General features: G+C 44.5%; 1 protein-coding gene across 5 annotated transcripts in view; it reads left to right on the top strand.

Moving 5' to 3' along the window:
- The window catches only part of Fat3 (FAT atypical cadherin 3), a 593378-nt gene that overhangs the window by 491786 nt on the left and 80086 nt on the right, over positions 1-21506 (top strand). For all 5 annotated transcript variants that reach the window (XM_026779396.1, XM_026779394.1, XM_026779395.1 and 2 more), the window contains 6 exons: positions 640-915; positions 3241-3451; positions 7099-11172; positions 14598-14794; positions 16192-16345; positions 18836-19069. In XM_026779396.1, the coding sequence (XP_026635197.1) occupies positions 640-915; positions 3241-3451; positions 7099-11172; positions 14598-14794; positions 16192-16345; positions 18836-19069 (5146 nt within the window). The remainder of the gene's footprint in view (positions 1-639; positions 916-3240; positions 3452-7098; positions 11173-14597; positions 14795-16191; positions 16346-18835; positions 19070-21506) is intronic.

The raw sequence follows: 21506 nt of genomic DNA, 5'->3' as shown, positions 1-21506 counted from the left end.
CCACCCAGACAGGAAAGCACAGCTGCAGGAGTGTGGGGTCACTAATTAGCTTGCTTTCGTCTTTTTCCTGTTGTATTCAGTCTGTGTACCCCACCCAGCACGCAGGATGCTGCCACTAAAGTTCAAGATGTGTCTTCCATCATCAGTTAAACCTCTAGAAAAAAAAAAACCTCAAAGCCGTATCTAGAAGATACACATCTCCTAGGAGATTTCTGATGCAGTCAAAGCGACAAAGATTAATCCCTCCCTGCACTGCTGCTGCTAGTCCACCATAAGAAATGGCGTCTAGATAAGACTGTAGGTAACAGAAACCTCCAAATGAAGGCCACCTTCTAATCACTCACATTGTGCCTCAGATTGGCCTGTGGAATCACCATGTCTCATGGCTACCTTAGCTGTTCAATTATTAATGAGATTATAGATACAGTCATAACTGATGTTGCTGTTACTGTGAACTGCTGGTTTGTCGTCAGCTACCTACCGGGAGAAGGTTTCTATAAGAGAGTTTGCTCTATGTTGGGATTGCTGCTAAAAGCTAGGATGCAAGGATACAAAGAGAGAGGCAATAAAAAGCGACCTCTTTCATTAGCAGTGAATGCGTTGGGGTTCCTTATCACTCTTGTCTTCCTTTGACTACAGGTATTTATCAAAGTGCTGGATAATAACGATAATGGCCCTGAATTCTCCCAGCCGCATTATGATGTGACAATTTCTGAGGATGTGCTTCCTGATACAGAGATACTGCAGATTGAGGCCACAGACAGAGACGAGAAGCATAAGCTGAGCTACACCATCCACAGCAGCATTGACGCCATCAGCATGAGGAAGTTCCGGATGGACCCCAACACGGGCGTACTCTACACTGCTGAAAGGCTGGACCATGAGGCCCAGGACAAGCACATCCTCAACATAATGGTAGGACCAGACTCTTAGTTTTTCTCTCCTGACAGAACCATTTATCAGCAAGGGCATATATACCTCAATCTTCAGAAAACCAGGGCCCTTAAAGTCTGTAAATCTTGCCTTTGCACTGTCAGGGAACATTCCGCTTTGCCTTTGTATTTCAGTCAAGAAGTCACTCTTCTGACAAAGTAACTCCAAAGTTTTTGTCAACCTGAAATATTAGATTAATTCTGCAGATGTTGGCTACTCAGAAAATGCTGTTGATGGATGGTTTAGAGAAGAAAGCAACAGATAATGTTCCCAACTCAGGGGGGTTGTTTAGAGCCAGATGATTGTGTGGGAAAGTTTGAAAGAAGCCCCTTGAGAAGTTTTTCACAAGGGCACCTGCTCTCTCAACCCACATCGATTTATGATGTATTTCATTGGTGTTAGATCTACAGGTAATACTAGTGACTCCAAAAATAACTGAACATGCCTTCCTTCAAATTATGTAGAAATGGCTTTGTATTTCAAGTGACGTTTTTGGTAATCCATCCAGTGAATAAGAAAGATGAGTGAGAATTATCATTGATTCCCTTATGGCCTATAATTTGTTCCTGTAATAAGCCCAGAACAACACTGGCATGCACAGCCTCTGTGTATCGGGGCCCCCCTTATACTCCTGAAGAACAGGAAGGCTGACCATGATTTAATCTCCTGCACTGATTGAGTGTGAGATGACTCAATCTATGAATTCCCACGTCATCCACAAGAGTAACAACTTTTTCCTTCACTGGAATCTTCTTGGACAAGAGGTAACTTGAGTGCCATGCCCTTAGCTGCAGTTGTCACTTAAGACCCCAGGAGACAGATGGGCAGTTCCCAGAGGCTGCCTGGTTCACTACTATGCCCATTCACTCATTCATTCACTCATTCATTCATTCATTCACAAATATTCTTGAGCACATATTACACGGAAAGCAATCTCACAAGTACTGAGATAGACAAAGTACTCACACTCTTTGGTCTAGTGTTCAATTCATTCAAAAACAACAAAAAATCTTCAAATAGAGTTCAGTTGTATTTTTTCTTAAGTGTGGATGACCAAGCTATAGAACTCCATCATGGCACACTGACCATGGTGATATTTACATGGTATTTTAGGAACAGAAGCCTCAGAGTGGTGAATAATTCCATTTTCATTTTTTCAAGTCTTTTCTGTTCATCCTTCCCTCAGCAAACTCAAAAATCAGTTTGGTTGCCCACCGTTCATCATTTGTGTAGTTAGATGTTTAGAAGAAAGACCGCTTTAGGCCACCTTCTTCCAAGCCTCATCTGCTCATTCCTTCCATGTACAGTCATGAAATCACTTTTCTCCTTGAGAGTTCCTCTTGGATATGGCCCAATGTCTTCACATGGCTCTGGAGTGATGCAGCTTAAAACTGAACAAAGCAAGGGTATTAATTCAATTAACAATATATCAAATAATAAATAACAGAGCCACATGGATAAAGAATAGATTATAAACTTTTGCCATATGAAATTCAGGTTAATTTTAAAGCCATTAATCAAATTTGTCTGGCAAAATCACACTGAGGGGTCTTAGACGTTGTAGTTGAATGCATCTTCCTGGTGTTCAAGGTTCTCTAGCAGCTCTGGGCTCTGCTCCCTTGTCACCATCACCATCATGTTATCCCTTCTCCTCTTCTCCTTGCTCTGTATTCCAGGAAGTTGAATGTTAGTTTCTGTGCCTCTTTGCACTCACTATGGGGGCCTTTAACTGTATCCCATGCTGGCATTTAACTGCTTGGTATTATGCCTTTCTGTGGCTTGCCTGCATCACCCATTTCAAATATCTTAGTCTTCATGAAGGTAGAGACCGTCTAGTTTACTACTGAACCACTCCATGTATGCCATGAACCTAACATCACAGATAGCAGTAAATGTTAGCTGAATGAATGAATGAATGTAACAATACTGTATCATTAATCCCACCCCTTAGAAGAATCTCTGTCTACCATTCCATGACTGAATATAAGTATATAACAAGAAATAAATGACTATGAAAACCAAATGAAGTAATTGGGTTTATGGTACCCAGGTTCTCACAGGCCAGGCATCCAGAGAAACAATAGAAATGATGCTGCCCTGCTCTCAGATGGCTCCTAATCTCAACCTCTCTCAATGACCCCCCACCCCGTCTCCTATCATACCACTGTTGAGTGCTTTGTAGTTGTGCAAGCCTGGGTCAAGCACTTTGCATGCATGATCTCATTTTGTTTTCTCAACAAACATAGCCATGTGAGTTCTTTGAGATTCAAGTTTATAGTCCTACTGCTTCTTATATTTTGCCTAAAGGTCAGAGATCAGGAATTTCCTTACCGAAGAAACTTGGCCCGGGTCATTGTGAACGTGGAGGATGCTAACGATCACAGCCCTTACTTTACCAATCCACTGTACGAAGCCTCGGTGTTCGAATCAGCTGCCCTGGGATCAGTTGTTCTACAAGTGACAGCTCTGGACAAAGACAAAGGGGAAAATGCAGAGCTCATATATTCCATAGAAGCAGGTGAGAGCTGCAGAGACCTCAGCACAAAGCATGACACCCTCTCTCCGCAGCACAGCCTGCCCCATGAACTCACCAACCTATTTGTGCAATGGTGTGTATAAAGTTCTTAGCCTTTCAATATTGGCAGCAAAGGAAGAGCTTCCTTCCTTGCATTCAATCTTGGAGTTTTTTAAAATGAAGAAAAGAAGTTTGTAATGAATTCAGTGCCCCAGACCCAGAAACCAGCAAACCATGGACTCAGACTGAAATAACCGCAGTTGGGTTAACTTCCCAGTGGGTGGACTGAAGACTTCAGGAAGCCCAGCACACCACCACGAACACAAACACCTTGCCTAGGGTGGAGGCAGTCCAAGCAACAGAGCAGTTGGTGCCTACGGGACCTAAACTGTTTGCTTAACCAGACAGATAAATAAACGAGAGCATGTGTCTTAAATCTTGATGTTTTTCCAAGGATGTTAACATTTTGAAGAACAGTTTATAGACAGTTTGAAGGTAGATAGATAGAAACGTTTATGACAGAGATGAATATCCAAGCAAGAATGAAAAACCACGAAGCTAAAAGTGACAAGTCTCCCTTATCTGTTGTGTCCCTCCCCATCTTGCCGTTTTTGAATATTCACGCTGCACGTTTTCAAGTGTTTTGTGGCCTGTCTGTGCTGAGCAATGCCAAGTGCACATTCTTTCCATGGCAGCAACGGGACAGCTTCTTTCCCCTCTCTTAAATGTAGAGCTTTTGAATGAGCAGCTGAATTAAAATAAGCATGATAGGAAAGTCACTTAGGAATAGAAATTGGAGAAAAAGCAAAGTCGATAACATATAAAATCCCCTGTATCAAATGATAATCTAAAAGCTACCTTTTAGATTAGGTGCCATATTTTAAATGGGTCAGTTTTGCCATCCTCACAGAAGATGGTGCTCGCTAATGGCCAGGCGCCCGAGAGCTTCCCTACATGTTACTGCTGGGGTTTCCACAGACCTAGACCTACTTGGTTAGTTGGTTGCATAACCAACTCTTGGTTACCCCAGAGTATTGTTATCGCAACAATAAGTTATCTTTGTTCTTCTAGATTACAAAGCAGGACACTAAGAAATGAATATGAAATATCGCGTGAGCATGTTCCAGGCTCCCATCCTCAGCTGTTCTCCCTAAGGTCCATCTAATCTCTTCCTTTCCTGTGTCATCCATACACATCGCCTCATGTCACTGCGAGCATCTGCGGGGAAGGCTTTAGTTCTGCCGTTCTTACCATTTTAGGGATATTTATATCTGTATTATATTTATAAATTTACTACTTTTATTTCTGGGCTTCAAGTAATTTTTAAACTACTATTAGGTTCTCAAGGAACATATTAGTTACATCCCTGAAAATACAGTTTCCCTCACATTTTCCCTCCAGGACTGGAGCACGGAGCTCGGTCATTGCTTTGACAACTGACTAAAGTACAAAAGGAATAGCTTTATTCCTTTAAAATACGTCTTACATAGAAAACCCACATTCCAGAAAAATAAAGTTGCAAGAATAATAACTATCTAAAAAAAACCCCAGCTTTTAATTTTATGTATAAAAGTCTAATGAGAATTACAGTGTCTATGACAAACCTGTCACAGTCATTCAGCCCCTTCTAAGCACACAGCTCAGCCCTGGGCCTGCCTTTCCCTCCCACACACATAGCCCTACCCCAGGCCTACCTGTCCATTATACAAAGCCCAACCTCCTACCTGGCCTCCCTGCCCCACACCCGCCTGATCCCAGGCCTGCCTGCTACACACATACACAGCCAGACCTCCAGCCTGCCTATCTCTGATACACACACACACACACACACATACACACACACACATACACACACACACACACACACACACGGCCTACCTGTCTCTCTCACACACACACACACACACACACACACACACACACACACACGGCCTACCTGTCTCTCTCTCTCTCTCTCACACACACACACACACACACACACACACACACACACGCACATAATACACACACACACACATATACCCTGGCTTGTCTGACCCTCATATACACACAGCCAAATACCCTGGCCTGCCTGTCCCTTACACACAGTGAGACCTGGGACCTGCAGGTCCCTCACAGAGTGGCTGAGCAAGCTCCTTTAACATGAGGGAACAGAAGCAAGTGACGGGTGGTTGTATAATATTCTGGGTTTTATTGAACTTGACTCCCAAGCCTCAGATAAACCAGATTTTGTTCTGTTTTCCAGTGGGCTATAAACTTCCTATCTTTTGTCTGGCCTCGAAAGTCATACTGAAGCTTTAACTTTGGACTGAAACAAAGTTGGGGGTGGGGGTAGTGGCAGAGCTTTGAATCTTGTATAATAATCAATATTAATTTTCCAAAGATTCATGAGTAGAAGGAAAGGCTAGGCAAGTAGCCAATTCAACGGAAGGTCGATATATTGAAGAGGGAAAGGGTGGAGAGGCCCAGCTTGGACCTGATGTGGGAGCACAGCACCATGGAAAGGGTGTATCTTGTATCCACAGAGAAGGGACAGCAAGGGTATCAAGGCCAACTGGAGTAAAAACATTCCTTAGCATCATCCATTGACCTAGACAGGCAGGGCTCGCCTACTCACTGTGAAGTAGGACATTGACATCAGTGTGCATGGACATGAACTGTGAGCATCCTTTGGTCAGAGCTGTGAGCTTCTGCATCAGATGGGGAGGACCACTGCTCAGATGACATGGATGCTGTTACTACTCTAAGCCTTCTTAGCTCCCATGCCAGACATCTCACAGCGGCACCCATGCCTCCATTTCCCAGGAATCAGACCCCTGTTAGTGTCCAGGACAGTTTCCAGGATCATCACTCCTCTCTTCACCCGAAGCTCTCTAAGGCGAGCAAATAGCGTGACTACAGATTAGAGGAACAATCTTGTGTTTCTGATAGCCACTTTTATGCCTGGGTCCGTGCCTGTGTATATACACTATAGGAAAGGGATAAAAGAAAAGGATAAAGGGAGAGGAATTCTGAAGAAATCCTTAAAACTTGCAAAGCAAGCAATGACTTAGAAGAATTCCCCACCTGACCAAAGTTACCTTTGGAGAAAGCCAGTTTTCATGTGAAAATGGAGCATGGTGCCCACATCCACAGTCTACCAATGGTACAAGCTGAAAGCAAGTCACACTGGCAGTATTCTGAAAGCATTCCTACAGTGCTCCTTTCTAAAGAGTAAGACAGAAAATGCAGCACTATTCTGTACCAATGTATGTATACATATGTATATGTATATATATAACCATTTAATATTTACAGTTATAGCATACATGCATACACACAGACAGAGGCAGAGGCATTAGTGGAGGGACATGCCAATCCCAGCTATCCCTCTTCTCCTGGGTCCAGGAATGAGGAAACCCCACATATTCCAAGCAGAAGGGATTCCTCTGTAAGAGCTCTTATTTCCCAGCTCAGATGTGTACGCAATGCTACATTGTTGCTAGTAATGTCATCCTGGGTTGGGAAGCTACTGATATTATCTAATTTTGTTAGGAACCATTTGGGATGCTTCTCGGTATCCTAGAAAGAAAGTTTGCTTTAACTCTCATCACTGAAAGGCTTTAATGTCCCGCATGTAGCTCACTCCCTCATCGGTCTCTGTTTTTCAGGAAACACGGGGAACACGTTTAAGATTGAACCCATCCTGGGCATCATCACCATCTCCAAAGAGCCAGACATGACAGCCATGGGTCAATTTGTCCTGTCAGTTAAAGTCACAGACCAAGGCTCCCCACCAATGTCTGCCACAGCGATTGTGCGTGTCTCCATCAGTGTGTCTGATAACTCCCGCCCCAAATTCACTCACAGAGACTACCAAGCTGAAGTCAATGAAAACGTTGATATTGGAACTTCTGTCATCCTCATCTCTGCCATCAGCCAGTCAACTCTCATTTACGAGGTCAAAGATGGAAACATCAATGGGGTCTTTACCATAAACCCATATTCTGGAGTCATCACCACTCGGAGAACTCTGGATTACGAGCAGACCTCTGCCTATCAACTCATCATCCAGGCCACTAACATGGCGGGCATGGCTTCCAATGCCACCGTCAGCATTCAGATCGTGGATGAAAACGATAACCCCCCAGTGTTTCTCTTCTCGCAGTACTCAGGCAGCCTGAGCGAGGCTGCGCCCATCAACAGCATCGTCAGGAGCCGAGACAACAGCCCACTGGTTATCCGAGCCACCGATGCTGACAGCAACCAGAATGCATTACTGGTGTATCAGATTGTGGAGTCCACAGCCAAGAAGTTCTTCACAGTGGACTCCAGCACAGGGGCTATCAGAACGATTGCCAGCCTAGACCACGAGGCCATTGCACATTTCCATTTCCACGTGCACGTGAGAGACAGTGGGAGCCCCCAGCTGACTGCAGAGAGCCCTGTTGAAGTCAACATTGAGGTGAGAGACGTGAACGACAACCCGCCTGTGTTCACCCAGGCTGTGTTTGAGACGGTCTTACTTCTCCCCACCTACGTCGGTGTGGAGGTTCTGAAGGTGAGTGCCACTGACCCTGACTCTGAGGTGCCCCCGGAACTGACATATAGCCTCATGGAAGGCAGTGTGGATCACTTTCTAATGGACCCCAATAGTGGAGTGCTCACCATAAAAAACAATAATCTCTCCAAAGATCATTACATGCTGATAGTCAAAGTATCTGATGGAAAGTTCTACAGCACTGCCATGGTCACTATCATGGTTAAAGAAGCCATGGACAGTGGCCTCCACTTCACACAAAGTTTCTATTCCACCTCCATCTCAGAGAACAGCACAAACATAACCAAAGTCGCTATTGTCAATGCAATTGGAAACCGCCTTAACGAGCCCTTGAAATATAGCATCTTAAACCCAGGAAATAAGTTCAAGATAAAATCTACCTCAGGAGTCATTCAGACCACAGGAGTACCTTTTGACCGCGAAGAACAGGAGTTGTATGAGTTGGTGGTGGAAGCCAGTCGTGAGCTAGACCACTTGCGTGTAGCGAGGGTGGTAGTCCGAGTCAACATTGAAGATGTGAATGACAACTCTCCTGTCTTCGTGGGCCTCCCTTACTATGCTGCTGTGCAAGTTGATGCTGAGCCAGGGACACTGGTATACCGGGTGACAGCCATAGACAAAGATAAAGGTGCCAATGGAGAAGTGACCTATGTCTTGCAAGATGACTATGGCCACTTTGAAATTAATCCGAATTCAGGGAATGTGGTTTTAAAAGAAGCATTCAACGCAGACCTTGCCAACATTGACTATGGGGTCACCATCCTCGCCAAGGACGGTGGCAATCCATCTCTGTCCAACTCAGTGGAACTTCCCATCACCATTGTTAACAAAGCAATGCCTGTGTTTGATAAGCCCTTTTATACAGCATCAATCAATGAAGATGTCACAATGGACACTCCCATTCTCAGCATCAATGCCACCAGCCCGGAAGGCCAGGGCATCATATACCTCATTATTGACGGGGATCCATTCCAACAGTTTAACATCGACTTTGACACAGGGGTCCTGAAAGTCATTAGTCCTTTGGATTATGAAGCCACATCCGTTTACAAGTTGACAGTGAGAGCCAGTGATGCTCTTACAGGGGCCAGGGCTGAAGTCACCGTGGACCTGCTAGTGGATGACATCAATGATAACCCTCCTGTTTTCGATCAGCCCACTTACAACACGACACTGTCTGAGGCGTCTCTCATTGGAACCCCAGTTCTGCAACTTGTCTCCACGGATGCGGATTCAGGAAACAACAAGGTGGTGCATTATCAGATTGTCCAGGACACCTACAATAGCACGGATTACTTTCACATTGATAGCTCCAGTGGCCTCATCCTGACAGCGAGGATGCTAGACCACGAGGTGGTGCAACACTGCACCTTGAGGGTCACAGCAACTGATAATGGTTTCCCGTCCCTGAGCACTGAAGTCCTGGTTCACATCTACATTTCTGACATCAATGACAACCCCCCGGTGTTTAATCAGCTCATTTATGAGTCCTATGTGAGTGAATTAGCTCCCCGGGGTCATTTTGTAACCTGTGTGCAAGCCTCAGATGCGGACAGCTCGGACTTTGACCGCTTGGAATACAGCATTTTATCTGGGAATGATCGGACCAGCTTTCTGATGGACAGCAAGAGTGGAGTCCTCACGCTGTCTAGCCACAGGAAGCAACGCATGGAGCCTTTGTACAGTCTCAATGTGTCTGTGTCCGATGGGCTCTTTACCAGCACTGCCCAGGTGCACATCAGAGTCCTGGGAGCTAACTTGTATAGCCCTGCCTTTTCACAAAGCACATATGTAGCTGAGGTGAGGGAGAATGCAGCTTCTGGGACAAAGGTCATTCATGTCCCAGCCACAGACGGGGATCCAGGAACGTATGGACAGATCAGCTACTCCATCATCAATGACTTTGCCAAGGATCGATTCTTCATAGACAGCAATGGACAGATCATCACAACGGAAAGACTGGACCGCGAAAACCCTCTGGAAGGGGATATTAGCATTTATCTGAGGGCCCTGGATGGGGGCGGCAGAACGGCTTTCTGCACTGTGCGGGTGATTGTGGTGGACGAGAATGACAACGCCCCGCAGTTCATGACGGTGGAGTACAGGGCCAGCGTCAGGGCTGATGTCGGAAGGGGCCACCTAGTCACTCAAGTTCAAGCTTCGGATCCAGATGATGGCGCCAATTCTAGGATTACATATTCCCTCTACAGTGAGGCCTCGGTGTCAGTGGCTGACCTCTTGGAAATCGATCCTGATAATGGCTGGATGGTGACCAAAGGCAATTTTAACCAACTGAAAAATTCGGTGTTGTCTTTCTTCGTGAAGGCAGTCGATGGTGGCATCCCCGTGAGGCACTCCCTCATCCCTGTCTACATCCATGTCCTGCCCCCTGAAACGTTCCTGCCTTCATTCACCCAGTCACAGTACTCCTTTGCCCTTGCAGAAGATACGGCCATTGGAAGCACAGTGGACACCCTGAGGATACTGCCCAATCAGAGTGTCCGGTTCAGCACGGTTAATGGAGAACGGCCAGAGAATAACAGAGAGGGTGTCTTTATCATAGAACAAGAGACAGGCACTATCAAGCTCGACAAGCGCCTTGACCATGAAGTCAGCCCAGCTTTCCACTTCAAAGTAGCAGCTACTATACCCCTGGACAAGGTGGACATCATATTCACTGTGGATGTAGACGTCAAGGTCTTGGATCTGAACGACAACAGGCCAGTCTTTGAAACCCCAAGCTACGAGACGATCATAATGGAGGGGATGCCTGTCGGCACCAAGCTTGCCCAGGTGAGAGCCATAGACATGGATTGGGGAGCCAATGGGCAAGTAACTTACTCCCTACACTCAGATTCCCAGCTTGAGAAGGTAATGGAAGCATTCAATATTGACAGCAACACTGGATGGATCAGTACACTGAAGGACCTGGACCATGAGACAGACCCTACCTTCTCCTTCTCTGTGGTGGCTTCTGACCTTGGAGAGGCTTTCTCTCTTTCTTCCATGGCTCTGGTCTCAGTCAAGGTGACAGATATAAATGACAATGCACCCGTCTTTGCTCATGAGGTGTACCGAGGAAAAGTGAAGGAGAGCGACCCCCCGGGAGAGGTGGTAGCTGTTCTCAGCACCTTGGACAGAGACACCTCCACCATAAACCGCCAAGTGAGCTACCACATTACAGGTAAGTTGATCACCCAGTTTTGCCCTGTGGTCTGCTTACTGAAGAAAGGCAGGCAAGCTGAGGATGAGAGTGGTGGAACTGTCTGGTTCTGAAGGAGAAATCTGATTAGGTGGGAGTTTTCAGGTGTTGGTTCTTCACTAAGCCATAGTCTGCAATGCTCGTACAGGAGCTGATACCAACCTTAATATCATTTCCTGTTGTTTTTTAAAGCAAAATATTTTAAATGAACAAATGAAAATAATAGCTCTTTTTAGTAGGAAGAGGTGTTTTTAAACTTTACTCCCCTCTGACCTTCTAATAATGCTAGGAAACAGGAGGATGAAGCCACTAAGCTTTCTGCGCAGCTTCCTTCTGGTCATAAAAATGTGTTGTCGTACACACATGAAAATTAGAAGTCTCAGTTTGACAGTTTGCTGAGAAATTCTAAGTTTATAACTTAGGACCAAATAATATTTCTATTGACAGCCCTTTTTCCTTGGAATGCCTGCCTATCTTCCCTCCCAAAAAGTTGCTGTGCACCAGAAAAACCAAGATAGACAAATAAAATCATTGAGAGTGCACAAAGTGTCACCACTGCTCTGTGAGGCTGCAGAATTCAGCCAGAGTGACAAGTCTGCCCTGCTCAGGAGCAGCTGTTGGGGATGACCCACTTGTAGAGATGAAGAGGAAGGGTTGGCAGTGCCAGGAAAAGTCTTTCCTAAAAACCATTTGGGGCCTTGCAGCCAACACCTTGATGCTGAGACTTTCCAAGCCAGAACATAAGCCATGTGCCAAAAGATTTTAAATAATCCATCAATGCTTGTAGTCAGGTGGCTTTCCCCTTAGAAAAACCACATTATTCCGAGTGAAAAATGAATTAATTAGGATGCCCCCAGGACATGGATTCTGCTTAAGTCTGTTAGTGGAAAAGTTAATTAATCACCGCAGAATAAGATCGTACTGGAGCAAACACTGAAAGCTCTAGAAGGCCACGCTTGAGGTTCTCCTTTGTGTCTTTTACGGAGCTTGCATTTCTCACGCAAGAACATTTCACGCATTTTGTGCTGTCTCTGAAACCTGGCCTCTTATTCAATTTTTTAAAAAACTGTATTTCTGAAGTTAAAACACAGAGCATTTTGATAAGGAGAGACAAAAAAAAGGCAAGGATTTTTGACTTACTTGTATTTTGTTTCTAGGGGAGACACTCCAAGAGACGCTTTTGTACTAGAAAGAAAACCAGGCCTCAACTGTTTTTTCATAGTCTCTGAGGTATCAGGAGATGATTTAAAGGGCCATCCCATCAGCTTCTCTACAGTAATGAGCACAGCACTGCTTAAAGCCCCTCATACTATTAGCAGAGCCAACCACCAACTGATTTTAATTAGATTGAAGCTTTACTCTTGATGTAGCACAAGTTGGCTATGCTGCCTCAGACTAACAAAGAAACATTAATCATTTTATGTAACAAAGAAACGGCGTGGCCTTGCCGGCATTGAAGGTGTTTAATAGAGAGGTGAAATTTGTGTGTGTGTGGTGTGTGCTGAAATCATATTCAACTAAAGCAAAATTGAATTCTAGCCAGTGGTAGCAGAAAGTGATATTACATGGGGGACCCTAAGTCTCTCAGGCCAGGGTTTCCCAGTCACCACCACCAGGGCTGGGCAAGTCTCTGATGGAAACTAAGCTGCTCTTTACAAAGGATAGGTTGTTTCACAACCACACCTGACCCCTCCCCTCCTGGGATTCCAGCAGTATAGACTCATAACCATACTATGATAACCAAACATGTCTACACATGATAGAAAATCCCTGTAGAAAGAGTGGAACCATTGCCCCCGATGAGTAATGTGACATCTAATATGACTGGGGTCCATTCATCCTGTGTCCTTCATTACAGTGAAGAGACCCTGGAACCAGTGTAATATTCAGAATTCTAGGACCAAATGCTTACCTTTTTATAAAAATAATAAAAAGATTGATTTTTGAAGTGAGCCACTTCGACTCTTACAATAAAATAATAGTTTGCAATATATTCCATATGTTCTGTTTGTTGTGCTCAGAGATGACTTTAGATGTCTTTCTCTTCACTCGCTATGTGGCCCACTCTGGCTTTGAACTCCTTACCTCCCATCTCAGCCTCACAGAGCTGGCATTACAGGCGCACACAGCCATACCAAGCTTCACATTAAAATGGTAAACAGTATGTTTGAGGAAAAGAAAACCCATGAATTGAACTGCTGCAGACTGTTCAGGGCCCACCTAAGGGGCAGGAGGGAGAGATACTGACTTCCAGCATGCCCATGCAATCAAAACCAAATGTACGTTGTTGGTGAATGTGGAATAGTAAACAGAGGTTAGCTGGTGGATTCCTTTGGCAAAGTCTGCCTTTGAGCATTTCCATAGGGTGGGGGTTTGGGCTACACACAGAGGAACCCAAGCAATAGGGCTGTCTCAGCTCCTCAGTCAGTCGGGTCACCACCTATGGCTATTCTTTCCCTTTATATCCTGAGCTTCCCTGTGAAGCAGGAGGTTTTGTGGTCTCGTCTGCGCTGAATCCCTGCCATCTCCAATAGTGGCTGGGATTAAGATACAGAGGATAAGTACTTACTGGATACCCAATAAATGGCCTCCTCCCTCTGCATTCTGACTACTTCCTATTGTCTTTCGCTCAGCCTTTCTGGGTGTCAGAATTGGCATGATTTCCTGATTAGGGGGCAGAGGTCAAGTTTCTGTCCCTCTTCCCACCTGTGCCAAGCTTTAGTCTCCATGCGGGTTCATGAGTGGAAGCCGAATCTGTTTGGGCCATTGGTCTCCATCTTGCCTCCTTCCCTTCCATTGTACAACTTTGCTCTCATCAATTTGATTGAATTACAGTGCTGACCTTTAAACCGTTTCCTAAATGGCCTCTGGTTGGGACTCTTTTACTACTAGGAGTTTGTCCTGTGTGGTGCCAACTTTTCTCCCCAAACTCCAGTCCCTGTGAGAAGACCTCAGCTGTATGATAAAGCATTCATTAAAAGATAGCTTAACAGAGCTAGCTGCCTCTCCTTGATTGTATAATCAACTCAGCAGCTAATGAAATTGTCTTGCTGACAAGAACTACAGTGTAATACCTCCTCTCTTGAGACCAAACAGAAAGCCAATCGCATCATCCCGAGGAGCCAATTGATGGTGCACAGTTTGAATCTGATTATGTTTAAGGGAGACTAAATAAAAGATCATCCCCAGCTTTTCTAAGAGGACTTCATTATCTCCGAAGTTTCTGTTTTACTTCTCACACAAGAAGAGTGTATAAATATCATGCTTTTTTTGCAGGAGAAATGAAGGGACTTGTCACTCTTTTCAGTATCATAAAGGGTAGAGAGTTAGGGACACTTGGATGCTCCCCCACGGGCTCTTATGTGGGTGTCTACTCTGAGTCCTCAGAAGCTCTGTTTCCACCACAGGAGGGAACCCCCGAGGACGGTTTGCCCTGGGCATGGTGCAGAATGAGTGGAAGGTCTATGTGAAGAGACCTCTGGATCGAGAGGAACAAGACATTTACTTCCTCAACATCACTGCCTCTGATGGACTCTTTGTCACACAGGCCATGGTGGAAGTGATTGTTAGTGACGTAAATGACAACAGCCCAGTGTGTGATCAGGTGAGCTTCAGGGAGAAAACTGCTTCTTAGAAACCGACTTGCTTCCTCCAAAATGAAGGCCAAACTCCTTGCACATTTCTCCCTGAAGTTGGAGCAGCATCTGCTCTTGTCCATTGAACATAAGAAGGAAGGGAGCAGAATCTGGGATAAAATGTCTTCATCGTGAACGGAATCTAGATAACCAGAAAGATCATGAACCCAATCTCTATACCACTCCCCCTATCAAACTGGGATAATGAGCCTTAAAGCTAACTTAAGAAATTCTTAAGGGTTCTTTTTAATTAAGTAATAGCCTCTTTCTAAATCACTGGATATGAGAAATGCACCTTATGTGGTGAGTTGCCTGTTTGCAGATTACGTAGCTCTTACTGGGGCCCAGCTGCCGAGTGAGGTCTCCACGTCCCCCGTGAAATATCCTTTTCATTGCTGTCCAAGTGCACAATGCTTACACAAGAACTGGACTGCATTATTTTTCTGGCAAAATTAAATAATTGTTAATCCATTTCTTCTAACCTGTGGACGAAGAGACAATATTTGTGCTCTGCATCTTAGAAAAGTGATGCATGTAGACTTAATCTCACACACTAAGGCCAGATGTTACCCATAACTCTATCAAGACTGAAAATGATCTCAGGAGCCCATTTGGTCTCAACAGAGAAATGGACAATCAGTGTCAGATTGTCAGGTCTCACAATGCAGTGATGCATCTGTTTCCTTCATCGCTGTGTTTTTACCAGTCACATTATTCATATACTTTACATACAGGGAGTGCTCAATACATATGTGTAGGTGAACATGCACAGAAAATGTAAGGACATGAATATTGTTAAGTTTCATTGCACACTGAAATATGGTCTCAGGCAAAGAAAAAGAAACCACAAAAGTTAAACCATATGAATGAATGCTTAAATGGTGGCTATAAAATTTGTACCAGAGATAGTAACATTTCAGCCTGGTATAACACTCATGGAGGATATTGTACCACAGGCAGTAATGATTCTGCCTGATATAACACCATCATGGAAGATATTGTACTACAGGCAATAATGATTCAGCATGGTGTAACACCGTCATGGAGGATATTGTACCATAGGCAGTAATGGTTCAGCTTGGTATAACATTGTCATGGAGGATATTGTACCACAGGCAGTAATGATTCAGCCTGGTATAACATTGTCATGGAGAATATTGTACCACAGGCAGTACTAATTCAGCCTGGTATAACATTGTCATGGAGAATATTGTACCACAGACAGTACTAATTCAGCCTGGTATAACATTGTCATGGAAAATATTGTACCACAGGCAGTACTAATTCAGCCTGGTATAACATTGTCATGGAGAATATTGCACCACAGGTAATAATGATTGCCTCACTCTTGCTGACCTTTGTCCAGGTTGTATATTCAGCATCTCTTCCAGAAGACATTCCATCAAATCAACTCATCCTGAAGGTCAGTGCCAAGGATGCGGACATTGGATCCAATGGAGAGATACGATACTCACTCTATGGATCTGGAAACAATGAATTTTTTCTAGATCCAGAAAGTGGTAAGATGAAATTTATTCTTTGTGGAAATGCCATTATATATCCATGTGATAGTTTATCTTCCCATGTGGTCTCATAATGAGTAGGCAGTTACTCAGCTAGAGCCTTGATATGAGGCTCTGATGTGCTCGACGCTATGAAATAAAGAAGCAGTTCATAGTGTACTTGGGCACTCTGGGCCACAGGAACTTGATTTGGTCAGGACTTCCCTTTGCTCTCCTCCTCCTTTGCCTTCCTTCCTCCTTCCCTCCCTTCCTCCCTCCTTTCCATCTGTTTCCCCACATTTACTAGTGTTAAATAAGCACACAGCTCTGTGAATTGACACCAGATTCACAAAGATTGAAAAGGAATTGCATCTCAAACACTGGTCACCATGCCAACTAGGAGTGATGCTTAGTAAGGAAAGTTTCTTCATGGTGAAATCCCTTCGGTTCCCTTCTGGTTGTCATTAGCACTTTTGTCTGGTTTTTATTAGACATTCATGCCTATTTTCTCCAAAGCTGTGAGCCCCCAGATGTCTTTGCATAAACAGACAAAAATTATAAGGTAAAAGGTTATGTAAACTAAAGTCAGATGCCTGAATTGAAGGTCAGAGTTGGTGGAAAAGTCATTTTCTGAGGCAGCAAATTATTTCTGTGTTGTGGACTGGGTGGTTCATCTAACGGGAATTTTTAAATGAGGTGTAAAGAGCAAACAGCCTGTGTAGTTCCTCTGCTGTGTCCATCTCAGTGAGCTATGTCTTCGGAAACCACTGCCTTCCCCTCGTCTTCTGCTCACGGATCCTACCAGGAAGCAAGGACATAGTTGCATGAGAATATGCTCTTAACTCTCTAGGCCCTATCAGAAGATAGACCTGCAACCGCAATAAGGAAAGGCACAGGAAAGGACTGCCCAGAAGACACACAATGGCAGCCATGTAGAAATATCACAGAAGTCACTGCTGTTCTGAGGAAAGGAGATGGGAAACCGAGGCAATACTCCGAGAGTTACAGCAGAAGACTGCAGGGTGCAGGAGTCAGAGCATGAGAGAAGGAAGAAGCATCTTGAAATAGACCGTGCAGAATCTGGGTGTCCTCCTGATAACCCCCCGGGAGCTTTCTGAAAAAGAGGCAAATGACTCAGTGTGGCCTGTGCTGGAGAACTGGCTATATTCGGGAAGGAAACCGAGGAGGAACCCACTGATAACTCATGCTGCTCATCCCAAATGCACCAATGTTGTTAAAGAGGAGCAGAGACCCACGAGTCACACTTTGCACTAGATAGCAACTGCTCCAGCTTCTCACTACACTTGCCATTCTCTACGGACACTGAAGCAACCACAAAAGTCATTTCTAAAGTTAGGAATATGTACAAATATTCATATGAATCTGACCATAAAGGTAACAAAGAGGCTATTTTGGAGGAGGAAGGAGGCAAGAATGCAGGAGGTGACAAGAGAGGGTAGTATGGAGGAAGGAACAGACAAATATTGCATATTTTCTCTCACATGCAAAATCAGATCCAACTCTATATCTACCCATAAGGTGTGATGGTAGAGGGGAGACTTCTGCAGAGGGGAGGGAAGGAGAGACGGTAATGAGGCAGAATATGAGCTAAGTCCGTTAGAACAGGGTTATTTTGTAGACTCAGCTTGATTCCTGTGGTGCTAGAATCTAGTTTTGTTGCTTTTCCAGGGGCTGTGGAAAATACCCTATTGAAAGCAATGTTCAGAGGAAGGGGTGGATTCGGCTCACAGCTACAGGGTCCAGTCTATCATGATGAGGGCCCCTGTGGCAGCAGCGTGGGGTAGCTAGTTGGTCACATTGCTTCCACAGTCAGGACACGGAAATGAATTCAGTACTCCACTCACTCTCTCTGTTTACACAACTCAAGATTCCTGTCCAGGGAAGGGAGCCTCCTGTATTTAAGATGGGCTCTTAGGCCTCAACCAGCATAATCCAAAAGTCTCTCATAGGAACTCCAATTTGGATAATCCCTCTTTAATCTGCCAGGAGCCTTGACTCCTATCGATTCTTGGTACGTCCTGCCAAACTGACAATCACTGATAATCATCACTCAAGACCTTTCTGTTAATCAGCCAGTCTGAGTGGTTTTATTTCCCTCTAAAAGATGGGGTAAAAACCGGCATGTTTAGAAACAGGATATTATGCCCCTGAGTCTATGGGTCATGGACACTGAGAGAATTATACACCTAGAGCCATCTCTCTGTGAGGGCTTCCAGCGTTCACCAAAAGAAAAAACCTCAGGAAACTTGGTGAAAGTATTAATTAATCTAAAGGTCAAGTGGTTGGTTTTCCATTGAATCTAAAATTTTGTGATATTTCCCTGATGCCTAAAAAATTGAATTTGCTATATTTCTTCAATTTACAGGGCACTTAGGCCTTATGTCCTTGGTACTTCTTGTGTTTAGAATTCTTCATACAATTAGTTTTCTGATTGAAAAGATCATTTCTGAAAAGCCATAACAACCATGCTGCTATTTCATTTCATAGGTGAGTTAAAAACCTTGGCCCTGTTGGACAGGGAGAGGGTCCCAGTATACAACCTGATTGCCAGGGCCACTGACGGGGGTGGCCGCTTCTGCCACTCCAGTGTCCTCCTGCTCCTGGAAGATGTGAATGACAATCCCCCAGTGTTCTCCTCCAACCACTACACTGCCTGCGTCTACGAGAACACGGCCACGAAGGCTCTGCTGACCAGAGTGCAAGCAGTGGACCCTGATGTTGGTAAGTCAGTTCACCAGCCAGGCTCCTCCCACAATGGCACACTATGCCTAGGAGCAGGTTCTAGAAGCTTCTCCTGCTAGAACTCGTAACAGTAAGCCAGGTTTTTACTGCTGAGCTGGTATGCCTCTCATGCAGGAGGAGCCTACCTGTTCTCTTCCTCCTTCTCCTTTTCCGTCCTCCTAGAGAGTCCTAGAGAGAGGACTAGGAACCTCTCCACCTTGTAACTAAGGATGCGGGGATAGTTTACAGGATCTGGTCTTTTGCTTTTGTGATTTTCATTAAAAAGAAAGAAAGAAAAAGAGTAGCATTCTTATTTGCCTGTTCCTCTGAAGCATAGTTAAAACACTGTGTTGTACACCAGGGAGAGTTCATTTCCAGTTCTAGGAAGACTCCTGTCACAGCCTCCACTGAAATACGGCAGTCTCCATCATACCCATGGTGCAAAGACCCATTGTTAAATGTGCTACTAATCCAAAGTGGAATCTTTAAACTGCCAGTTTCCAGAGCCCCACCCCCATTATTTACAAACAGGCACCGCTGGCAGAGTGAGGGTGGAGAGAGAAGGAACAATTGGAACCGGAGTCGCAAGTAAAGTTATGTTCAAACCCTTTTCCGTAATGAGATGAGGAGCTGGAAGGGGCCGGAGCTAATGGCGAGGTCGACCTAAGAGTGTATAAGTTATTTATAGGATAGAATATAAACATGAAAGGGCACACAGAGCTGTAAATCAGAGGACCAGGAAATGATGGGGTGTGTCCGTTCTGCTAAGCAGGCCTTTGTATAATTCACTGTCTTTCTGCTTAATTCTGAATTGACAGAAAAAATTATTAGACTAATGGAAAAGCAAACGCATGATAATTAGCTGACAGACAACGTGGCACCCAGGGTCTCTGCATATTTTCCCTTCCAGAAATTAGAGGCTACACTTGAGTTATTGCTCTTCTCACATTAGCATAATTCTGAGGCCAAGATGAGTCCTCTAAAAGCATGTATATTATTGTGGAAAATGGCAAACAGAAAAGAATGTTTATTAGTACATAATTATGTAATAACTGCAAATAATCTTTTTCAAATGAAGATTAGAAAACATTCTCTGGACTCTTATCTGGAGACTTTTGGAGAAAGAGGACAGAATTAAAGCTAATGAGTCTTAAAATTCTACTTGAGGATGTGTAATTAGCCTATAGATAAAATTTCAGAAACTGAAAGCCTTGAATTCTGCCATTAAGTCCCTTCATGAAGTGACCAGATGTGTTCAAGAAGCCAGAGAGCAGACTCACAAGTCTGGTCACTGCACATGCTATTTGGACGATGTGTGGGTGGGATGGGGCGGGACTGAGAGATGTGGCCCCAGAGGTGACGTGCATGATGAAGAACACAGTTAGCTATGTGTCCTTCTTCACATCTGTCTGGTCAGTTCACCAAGTTGGCAGATGGGGTGGGAGGGATATTTAAATTCTGATCATTTATCCGGACAGTCCTGGAAGTCCTGGAAAGTCCTGGAAGAAGAAAAATCAAAGGATATCTTATTATATCTTGATCTTCGCATTTTCCATGATAAGTAGAAGGCTTCTTCGAAGAGCCTCCCATGGAGACCAAGGAACTGGGTATCACAGACACCAGTGTAGGAAATAGATGTACTTGGCCATCGTGTCAACCTTAGGAAACTTCCTGTATGGTACCAGACTCTTGTTCATTTTCTCAAAAGAACCATGACGGGGCTGGCCAATGACTCAACAATTAAAAATTCCTGTCACTTGCTCACTTTAGAAGCCTGAGTTCAAATCATGAAACACAAGCAAACGTGGAAGGAGAGAACTTACTCCATGAAAGAAGTGTGGTAGACAGTGTAGAACAAATGGGCACCTTACCATTGCCTGTGCACCAAGCCGAGGAGGTGCAAGGGGGGCTGATCAGAGCTCACAGCGGTGTCTCTCCGGTGTCATTAGACAGTCTCTAAGTGTCATGACTGAGCACTTAAGACATGATCTTTGGTGGCCCCAATATCACACAGGTCTCCAGGGTAAATTTCTCTGTCTTTCCTAAAGTGAAAGATTAGAGCAAGCAGCATATGAGGATTATCAGGTGGTTGAGTCAGGGATTCACTGTGCGGACCAATCAAATGTATGGAAGCTGAGTTCACACTCAGCTATGAAGCTGAATCCAGCTGTCTAGTGTGTTTAGTTCCCTTTATACAGTGCCAAACAGAGCTTGATTTCATTATTATTGCATAAAGGTCAGGTTCTTGTTGGATGTTTAATCTCTAGCACTTTATAAATACCATAGCACTCAGAAGATCAGAATTCTATGTGTTCGGGTTCTATTGTGTGGTAATAGCTACAGCTGCTTGGTTGGTAGCCACAGACCCCTCTACAGACAGGGTCCCCACTAACTGATGGTACCACCCAGTCACAGTAGCCACAGACCCCTCTACAGA

This window comes from Microtus ochrogaster, chromosome 5 (assembly GCF_000317375.1).
Source record: "Microtus ochrogaster isolate Prairie Vole_2 chromosome 5, MicOch1.0, whole genome shotgun sequence".
Taxonomy (NCBI): Eukaryota; Metazoa; Chordata; class Mammalia; order Rodentia; family Cricetidae; genus Microtus; species Microtus ochrogaster.
The sequence above is the reverse complement of the archived record's forward strand: the minus strand, read 5'-3'. Positions and strand labels throughout refer to the sequence as shown.